This window comes from Miscanthus floridulus, chromosome 10 (assembly GCF_019320115.1).
Source record: "Miscanthus floridulus cultivar M001 chromosome 10, ASM1932011v1, whole genome shotgun sequence".
In the NCBI taxonomy this organism is placed as follows: domain Eukaryota; kingdom Viridiplantae; phylum Streptophyta; class Magnoliopsida; order Poales; family Poaceae; genus Miscanthus; species Miscanthus floridulus.
Genome location: NC_089589.1, coordinates 16,819,819 through 16,830,244, shown reverse-complemented (window position 1 = coordinate 16,830,244; position 10,426 = coordinate 16,819,819). Strand labels below are relative to the sequence as shown.

The 10,426-nt window shown below is 42.5% G+C and overlaps 1 protein-coding gene across 1 annotated transcript; it reads left to right on the top strand.

Moving 5' to 3' along the window:
• Nucleotides 1-1,233: 1,233 nt before the first annotated feature.
• On the top strand, nucleotides 1,234-2,122 carry LOC136484914 (WUSCHEL-related homeobox 3A). Its single transcript, XM_066481887.1, has 2 exons — nucleotides 1,234-1,641; nucleotides 1,742-2,122. The coding sequence occupies exons 1-2, from the start codon at nucleotides 1,234-1,236 to the stop codon at nucleotides 2,120-2,122; spliced, it is 789 nt and encodes a 262-aa protein (XP_066337984.1).
• The last annotated feature ends 8,304 nt before the right edge of the window (nucleotides 2,123-10,426 follow it).

Below are 10,426 nucleotides of genomic sequence, written 5' to 3'. Positions count from 1 at the left end.
AGTAACCACAATGTTGCAGAAAAGTAGTCCATAGGCATTTGAATATTGTCTACCAACTAGCTGAAACATTGTAGAGGTGGTCTATAGAACAGTCCATAACTAAAGGTATCCATAATCATATGGGCTGCCCATAAGGAATAAACAAATAATTCTTCTCTCTGCTCACTCTCTCTCCCTTGCCTCTCTCATATGGACTACCCAGACCATATACATTGTGGCAACAACAATAACTATAGTCCACTGACGCAAAAGCTATCCATATAGACTGATCGGTCCATATACATTGTGGTAGATATCCTAATTTAAATATAGTAGGATGGAATATGTGTGAATGCATGGAATTTTAAATGAACTCTTCTGCAGGCATGGAACTATACCAATGCAAAGAAGGCAAAAGCTAGCAACCATTTAACATGCAACTTTTTTTTCTCCTTACAAATACCTGCTCTTAGTTCAAAAAAATTGTATCAACTTTTTTCACATAGGTAGTAGCCAGCTTTTACTTGTGGCAGAGCTTGTAATTTAACTCTGTTCGCGACCACCGCCAATTTATTTCCCATGGTCAGTAGTAAGACTGTAGCTAGCACTGGTGCCGTTGGTCAAAGAGGATCACTGCAAAACTCTGGCCGTTTTGATGTGCACCAATTTGTCTCACACACGCTGCCTAGCCCTCTTTTCTCTGTCGGCCCGCCTTCATTCATCTCTCGCTCATTACTGCATGCATATATGCGTTGTTGCTTTCACATTCGATCGACCATTGGATCGGCAGCTGCGCATGGCTTGATGCTCCCTAGCCCTAGCAGCTAGCTAGCTAGCTGGCTCTATATAACTGGAGGATCTACCCAGCTCCAGCTTCCATCCCAGTTCCATCCTCGTCCTAGCAAACCTCAAAGACATAGACTAGGAACACACGGCATTTGGCTGCTGATCGATCGAGTTGTGTGTGTGTGGGAAGTTGCCTGTGAGCTACATATATCAGAGTATCTGTATGTCTATCTAGCTATATTTACCAGCATTATTATATTTAGCTCATGACAGACTCTGCTGATCGATGCATATACGATTTGAAGGTAGGTAGCTAGAACAGCTTCTTAGAACACATATTAGCTAGCTGTCGTCGTTCTGCAGTTAGCACACACACAACCAAGCTACCTAGGATCAAGCTAGCTAGCTAGGCGTTGAATCCATTGATCGAATCGATCCGATCCATCCGAGCTAGCGTTAGCATCCTCCATGCCGCAGACACCTTCGACCCGCTGGTGCCCGACGCCGGAGCAGCTGATGATCCTGGAGGAGATGTACCGGAGCGGCGTGAGGACGCCCAACGCGGCGGAGATCCAGCAGATCACGGCGCACCTGGCCTACTACGGCCGCATCGAGGGCAAGAACGTCTTCTACTGGTTCCAGAACCACAAGGCCCGCGAGCGCCAGCGGCTCCGCCGCCGCCTCTGCGCCCGGCACCAGCAGCAGTACGCTCAGCAGCAGCAGCAGGCCACTGCAGCAGCGCCGGCTTCGAGCCCTAACAGCAGCGCCACCCTTCCGTCTCCGGCAGCAGGCGGCAGCAGCGCCGGTGTGCATCCGGCGGTGATGCAGCTGCACCAGCACCACCACCCGTACGCAACCAACTTCGTGCCACACCTGGTAGGCATTTTAACTGTTTACGTTCCAGTATTTTTCAGCTTGTTATAAGTGCATGCTTGATAATGTATCTATATGTCCATGTTCATCAATTGATTATTAGGGCTACTTGGGGCAGCAGGCGGCGACTGTTCCGCCAGTGCTGAACCCGGCTGCTGCCGGCATGGTGGACCTTGCAGCTGCAGCAGGAGGAGGAAATAAGGCTACTGGTGCATGTGCCTATGGAGGTGGAGCTGCGTTATACAACAGCTGCAGCAGCAATCAGCTGGAGGAGTGGGACGCCGCAGAGGCCATGGAGCACTGCAACGCCAGCTGCGGTGCGGCATCAGGCAGCTCTGACGAGGGTGGCGCAGCTCATCTCCAGCTGCCGCCATGCTGCCGCCGCCCTCTCAAGACCTTGGACCTCTTCCCCACTAAGAGCACTGGGCTCAAGGACGAGTGCAGCAGCTCCAAGTCCTCCTCTTGCTCCACATCCACCAACTAATTAATCGTTATTATTGAATCCCTTTAGTTTCTATATTGCTTCTAGTACTTCTTTGATTTGCTAGCTAGCTAGCTAGTAGATTCGGTCATCTCAAGTGTGTCATTATATTGTTGTGTTGTGTGTGACGCTACCTGCTACTTTCCTTGTTATAACTACGTTTAAGTTTCAGTGCTCGACTTCAATCTATATGCATCTATCTTGGTGCAATGGATTTGTTTTAGCACACTGCGACCTATGCTCCATTTACTCAACAGCGACGAGTGAGGGAACGGTCGAACGGATGACTTATATATGGCTATATATAATTTACCTTCATCTTCTCTAGTGATGACTCCTTTATTATCGAGTTTATCAAGTCAAGTCTTTATCTTCTCCTAAAGTTAATTGCAACGTGAAGGGCTGATGAAGACTAAGAAATTGCCACATCATCTCAAATTATTCATGCAACTCCATAAGCATCCACCGGAATCAATTTTTTTTGAGTCAAGAGTATATGTGAATAAATCCCACACCCCACAACATTTCAAAGGAAAAAAAACACTTGCCACTTGCATGGGAGTGCTAATCATTCTTTTGAAAAAAATACATCTTATTAGGATGTGGGAGTTCTAATTATTCTTTTGAATCAACCATACATAGGTACCAAAAAATGGCATGTCTCAATTATCAGGACTCAAGGATGTCATAAAACTGTGTTTCAGTCTCCCACCAAATTTCAGAATCTTTTGAGAAAATTCGAGTATTCCTTCCAAATTTTCATGTGATCATAAAATTTATCCTACATCATTTTATTCAAATTTCTTGAGCTCTATAAATAATTTTATTAATACAAAGATTATTTTCGCAATTGTTTCAAATGAAAACAAAATAATGCCACTCCATTAGCCTTGGTCGATTTTAGCCCATTTCTTTCCATCCTCTGTCATACCTCGTTTCAGCCCATGCACCTTCTCATCCCTTCATGGATGAAATGAGACAGGAGAGAGGAGGTAAGGAAATTTGTGTTGAAATCAGCACAATGCTAAGGTATTTTATTTATTTTTCATTAAAAATAATTATGACAAATGTCGTCTTTATGTCATTTTAATTACTTCTGGAGCTCTAAAAATTAAAAGAACATTCGAAAGTATATTTTAGGACATGAATAACTTGGAAAAATATGTGCAACCATGATTACTAAGAAAAATAAACAATTCACCGTTCTAATGACTTTGTTTAATAGATTTGCACATCAATGTAAATCTAAAAATAATTTAGTATTTTTTTATTTTTTATGTTGCAGAAGACATGTATTTATAGTTAGTACTGATTTCTTGCAGCGACAATTTACATAAGAAACCACCTCTAACTCTAACTAGAATAGGGAGCATTGTAGCTCACGGTCACTTAAAATCCATTTGCAGCGGCAGTGTTTCATTAAGAAAACCATACCTAGAAATGTAACAACTTTTAAGGGAGATCCTACTAAGAAATCCAACCCCTGGAAATGTGATTTTCAGGATCTTAAGAGAGAACCGGCCCTAGAAATTTCTAGGGGTGGTTCTCTTAATAGAATCGGCCCTAAAAATAATTTAGAGGACTAGTCCTCTATCTTAGTGAACCATCCCTGAAAATAACTCCCTATAAAGGGTCATTTCTTCCTTGCAACAACTCTACGTATCACTCTATTGGGATTCGGGAGCTCACTAGGAGGCGGTGATGCATGCTTAAGTACCAGTTTTTTTTTTTGACAATATACAGGTTGATATTGTGAATTGCTTGTTTTGGGATGCCCTGTTAAAATTTGCAGTATTTTTTTTTCTGTCTTAGCAGATAGTAATTAAGGAGGTCTTCAGTAGCAGTTATATGAATAGCTAGGTTGTTAAAAAATGGTTCCAACAAGACGAGAGCATCAGTCCTCTTCTCAAGTCAAAGTCAAAAAATGCACCTAGAGAGGATTAGAGAATCTGGATTTTTTTCTTGAGAAACTGGACAGAGAATCTGGATGGTGGAGCAGGACAAACTCTTAATAGGATCTGTTGGATAAAGTGCAACTCATAAAAACTTACTAGAAAAGCAAGCCCATGAACTTGAACTTGAAACTGTGGATTCAACAGCAAAGCTCGCAGGCCCAACCCAAACATGTCTTCGACTAGGAAGAGCAAGGCCGGGCCCAGCAAGATAAATGGATTTCGGGTTTGTTTGTTTTGAGGCCACGATAAGTTAGTGGAGAAAAAATTGTATCAATTTAAAATAGGTAAATTTGATTTAATTATGTATTTTGTGAGCATTTAAATTTAGAAAAAGATAATAACCTTGTTAAAGTTAAAATCAAATATAAGGTCTACATACATGTTTGTGCATTCATGCTAATGCATACCTATTTTTATGATGCTTGGGTTGATCAAAATTTGCAAAAGGATTTCAATTTGAATCTAAATTGGATTTGAAATGGTGTTTAAGAAAATAGAAAAGGAATTTTATCTTTTCTTTTCCCTTCTCGGCTTTTGGCCCGAGCAGCCCAGCACCAGCTCCCTCTCTTCCACCGTGGCCCAGTTCCCCCTCCGCAGCAGGCCGGCCCAGCCGAGCAGCGTCGCCCGCGCCGCTTCCCTTCCTCGCACCTTAATTCACTGACCAACCAGGCCCACGCGTCAACGCGCCGTCTTTTTCGCCGAGTCGAGTCCGTACTAGACTCTACCGTCACCTCTGACTCCGCTGGCACCATGCCTCCACCCTTGGCGTGCGCCCCACACCTTCCCCGGTCATTAATAGTGGCCGAGCACCACGCCGACTCCCTATTTCGTTCTAGAGCAGCAGCCGCCTTTGCTCCAGCCGCGCCACCACAAACCCTAGCGCCACCGTTTGTCGGTTGGCTCGCCGAGCGCCGCGCCGCCTTCTTTTGTTCTGCACCACAGTAAGCTACCTAGCCGAGTGCCCTCGGTTTGTTTCCCCGTGGTCTGTCAGCCGTGTTCTACGTGCGCCGCCGCCAGCTCACTGCTGGAAGCCTCTCCCCCTCCCGTCTGATCTGAGCCATCCAGTCATGATCCAACGGCTCAGATCACACAATATCGATTCGGCCGGCTGTTTTGCAAAATAGCCCCCCGTATGCTTGTAGATTCGAACCCGCGGTCCAAAGCATATTCCTAAAATATGTTTTCTTCTTTTGAAAACGTAGTTTTTTCGGTTAGATCCAAAATACGTTTTCATCTATTTGTAGTTTTACCACTAATCTTGTTTTAGCCCTAAAATCTTTGTTTTAACTCTGATTTGATATGTTCAAGTTTTGTTAGATTCATAATTGCGTAATCTACATGTTCATACTACTGTTATGCATATTTTCATCTTGATTTTATGCTGATTGGTATACTGTTCTAATCTATAGCCTTTGTTTGCCATGCATGATTGCTTTTGGATGCTTGTATGTTGCTGTGATTATTGAGTATAGACGGTGAGCGATTCGTGGGTGATCAAGAATACTACTTTGATAACCAGGATCAGTAGGAACACTTTGTTCAAGGCAAGTATAGCATGGGATCATCCTTGTTACCTATTCACTTTAATAATCAGTCCATATTTGCATGTGTCACCTTGATAGGGATTCCCTAGAATTGAACTTATACCTTGTCTCCTATGGGATATGCATTGGGTAGCTTTGCTAGTGCTCAACTAAACCATGATCTTGTAACTTGACTAATGGTATATGCAATAAACATTAAAACATGACTTTTTAGCAACTTAGAAAAAGGGGGCTAGAGTGTTTAGCTACTTTCTAAATGCTTCAGATGACTCTCCCTAAGGACTTATCTATAAGCGAACATCCGGGACTTACAGTACAGCTATGAGGGCTATATGGCTCTAGCTTTAGCTCAGTATGAGGACCTTTTCTAGCTTGTTAGAGGTTACCTTTATGGCGTAACAATGGCTTGATGAATCGGGTATAGGACAACCTCTACTCTTATGTTTATAGCCGTGATGGAATTGTGCCATTCAACATGGGGTTCCTATACTTGTTTACCGAGTGAATCTAATGGCCCTAACTTGTTAGACGAACCTTTAAAAGACTTCATAGTGAACCTTGCCTGCTCACCTTGGAAGTGTTTTGGGAGTAATTAACCCGGGCATATGGGTATCACGACTCACAGTGAAAGTGTACAACCTCTACAGAGTGTAAAACTGGTATATCAGCCGTGCTCACGGTCACGAGCGGCCTTAGATCCTTATGGAATAGATGATCACTAATAATTATCCGTTTATGCTATTCATTATTCATGTTTACATTGATCATGTGTTTTAATTAGGATTATGACAACTTGTTGCTACTCTTATGCTAAAATTCTAACAACTAAAAGCTAAATGCTATTAAACCTATGTCAAGCCTTTGAGCCTCATGAACCCCATGTTACACTTGTTGTGTACGACACGTACTTACGTTTGTATATTTTCATTATTTGGATAAAAATCCTGGATTGGTAATAGATGGCTATGGTAATGACAACTTTCCTGAGTATTACTAGACTTGTTGTCAACCAGTTGATGTCCCTGTGATATGGAGCTTCCACGAGAGATTTTTCTTTATACTTCCGCTACATTTATGTGAAGACTCTATCTTATTATACGTGATGTAATAAACACTTGTGATGATACTATATATAATTTGTCGATTTATGTGTGTGATTGATCTCTAGGCACACATAAGATTATGCATCCTATTTTATCCTTAAAATCGGGTGTGACAGATTGGTATCAAAGCCGTGTTGACTATAGTACACAAGCCTAGTTAGCAATGGTCGCTCTAGCCTCTTTTGCTTCACTCATTTCATGCTTTCCATCTGAAAGCTCTAGTTTGGTTTTGGTGAATTGATGAAACCCTAAGTGCTAACCTAGTTTATCAAGTGATCATGAGATAGGTAGCACACTCCAAGTGGTGAAGCAAATGAAGATCATGACATGATGATGATGATGCCATAGTGATGATCAAGTGCTTGGACTTGGAAAGAAGAAAGAGAAAAACAAAAAGCTCAAGGCAAAGGTATAAACCATAGGAGCTATTTTGTTTTGGTCATCAAGACACTTAGAGAGTGTGATCACATTTAGGTTTGATAGCCGTACTATTAAGAGGGGTGAAACTCATATCGGAATGCGGTTATCAAAGTGCCACTAGATGCTCTAACTCATTGCATATGCATTTATGATCTAGTGGAATGCTAACACCCTTGAAAATGTTTGTAAAAATATGCTAACACATGTGCACAAGGTGATACACTTGGTGGTTGGCACATTTGAGCAAGGGTGAAAAAGTTAGAGGTGAAAAGGAGTTAGTCTCGCTGGTCACAAGGTGACCAGCGTCCAGTCGATCGGACTGGAGCGTCCAGTCACCCCGAGTTGTGCCCAGTGAAGGGGTACAACGACTTTATTTCGTGGTGGCTTCTATTTAAGCCCCATGGCCGGTTGAAGCTCGCACCTTTGGCCATTTTCATTGACATAGCAACCTTGTGAGCTTAGCCAAAGCCCTCCCAGTCATCTCCATCATTGATTCATCATCTTTGTGAGATTGGGAGAGAATCCAAGTGCATTGCTTGAGTGATTGCATCTAGAGGCACTTGGTGTTCGTGTTTCGCTGCGGGTTTTGCTTGTTACTCTTGGTGGTTGCCGCCACCTAGATGGCTTGAAGCAGCGAGGATCATCGAGCGGAGGTTGGTGATTGTCTCCAACTCCGATCGTGGTGATTGTGAGGAGTTCTTAACCTTTTCCCGGCGGAGAGCCAAAAGGTACTCGAGAGGATTGCTTGTGGCTTGTGTGATCCTCATCTTGTGTTAGTTGTGTGGCACCCTATTGAGGGTTTGGCATGTGAAGCCAATTAGCGCGTGAACCTCCAAGTGAGTGAATTGCCACAACGAGGACTAGCTTGTCGGCAAGCAAGCAAACCTCGATAAAAATCATTGTGTTCATCATTGATTCCAAGGTGATTGGTCTTCATTGTTATTCATCCTTGTGATTGATTGGTTCCTTCATCTACATGGCGGTATAATGATCTTGATCACTTTCTTTACATTACCGCAAACTAGTAGTCAAGCTCTTTAGTGTAGCTAGTTGTGAGAGCTTGCTTGCTTGGTTGGTGTAGCTCTTTAGTTAGCCTTTGAGAGCACACTAACATAGGGTAGCGTCATAGCTATTGTGTGAATAGATACTATCTAAACTAGAATTGTGGTAGGTGGCTTGTATTTCGAGTAGGCTAGCGCAACACTTGCTTCGCCTCATAATTGTCTAACCATTTTGTTAAGTGTTGTTGTAGAAATTTTTATTAGGCTATTCACCCCCCCTCTAGCCATTAGGACCTTTCAAGTGGTATCAGAGCCGAGGTCATTGTGATTTGAGGCTTAACAACCTACGGTGTAAAAATGGCTCAAATCAACAACACCAAGAAGCCACCCCAATTTGATGGCTTAAATTATCCTTATTGGAAGGTTAATATGACAACATATATCAAGTCAATCAATAGGAAGATTTGGAAAGTGGTAGAAACAAAGATTGAGATAGAAGATGAAGAGGCTCCCACCGCCGCCGAAGAAATACTTCTCCAAAACAATGACATTGCTCTTAGTGCCATCCATGATGCTTTGGATGAGAGAACCTTTGAGCAAATCAAGAACATTGAGAGAGCTCATGAGGGGTGCAAGAAGTTGGAAGAGTCATTTGAGGGCACTCAAGCCGTGAAGGGTGCAAAGGCATATATTCTCAAAGAAAAGTTTGCAAGCTTCAAGATGAAGGAAGATGAGAGTGTGCCGGACATGTTCCATAGGATGAAAGTGATTGTCAATGATCTCAAATCACTTGGTGAGAAGATAGAGGACAAGGACTTCTCCAATAAGTTCTTGAGATGTTTACCCGCAAGATTTGGCATGTTGGTCACCTTGCTAGTGAGGACCAGTTTGGACACAATGACCCCAAACTAAATCTTGGGAGATATTATGACCGATGATGCTTATAGAGATGATGATGAGAAGGAAGAAAAGAAGGAGAAGAAAGATGAGAAGAAGGATGAGAAGAAGAAGAGTGTGGCATTCAAGGCCACATCATCCAAGGGCAAAGCTAAGCAAGAAACAACAAGTGAAGAAGATGAATCTTGGGATGATGATGATGATGAGAAGATGGCCCTCTTTGTGAAGAGATTTGGCAAGTTCATGGTGAAGAAGGGCTACCGTGCTAGAAGAAAGAAGTCTTCATCCAAGAACAAAGAAGAGTCAAGAAGGTGCTTCAAATGTGGAAGCAAAGATCATCTTGTTGCTCAATGCCCATACAATAGCGACAATGATGATGACAACAAGAAGAACAACAAGAAGGACAAAAAGGAAAAGAAAGAGAAGAAGGACAAGATGGCCTTCAAGAAGAAGAAGGGTGGTTCATATGTGATCACTTGGGATAGTGATGCTTCCTCAAGTGATGATGATGATAGTGATGATGACAAGGCCACTAAGAAGAAGGCATTTGCAAGCATTGCTATCAATGAGAAGCCTTCTCTCTTCGAATCTTCATCATGCTTCATTGCTAAGGCCACTAAGGTACAAACTAGTGATGATGAAAGCGATGAAGAACATGATGATGAAAATGAAAATAACCATGATAGTGATAGTGATAATGATGAACCCACCAAAGATGAATTATTTGACATGCTAGAGGATGTTAGAGAACACTTTGACATCAAGAGAAGGGAATGGAAAAGCTTGCATAAGGAACTAAAAGCCCTTAAGCAAGCCTTTGATGAGCTCAATGCATCTCATGAGAGGCTAGAGGAAGCCAATGAGAAGCTTGGCAAAGCTCACAAAAAGCTTGAAAAGGCTCATTCCTCTTTGCTTGATGAGCAAAATAAAAAGAAGCATGTTGAAACTTGCAATGTAGGCTTAACTTGTGATATAATTGATGAATCACTATCTATACCTATCATTGTTGCTCCTACTAACCCTTCTTGTAGCACTTCCACTTCTACCTCATCTAGTAGTGATGGTCTCACTTGTGATGCCTCACTAGTGGTTGAAAATGAGAACCTCAAGAAGGAGGTCAACAAGCTCACTCACACCTTAGCTAAAGCTTATGGTGGTGAGGACCGCTTGCTTATGTGCTTGGGTAGCCAAAGAGCTTCTCTCTATAAAGAGAGGTTGTGCTATACCCCCAAGAAAGGCAAGGCAGCCTTTGCTCATCACAAGACTAGTTTTGTGAAGAACAATGGTCGGTTTTGCACTAGTTGCAAGCAAGTTGGTCATAAAGAGCATGAATGCAAAAACAAGAGCAAAAATGCTAATGTATCCTCCATTAAGCTTGATTCGTTCT

Excerpts from the sequence above, each read along its gene's own strand:
- LOC136484914 (XM_066481887.1), top strand. The coding sequence starts at position 1,234 with ATGCCGCAGACACCTTCGACCCGCTGGTGCCCGACGCCGGAGCAGCTG. Across the intron at positions 1,642-1,741 it reads CCAACTTCGTGCCACACCTG|GGCTACTTGGGGCAGCAGGC; the intron begins GTAGGCATTTTA and ends ATTGATTATTAG.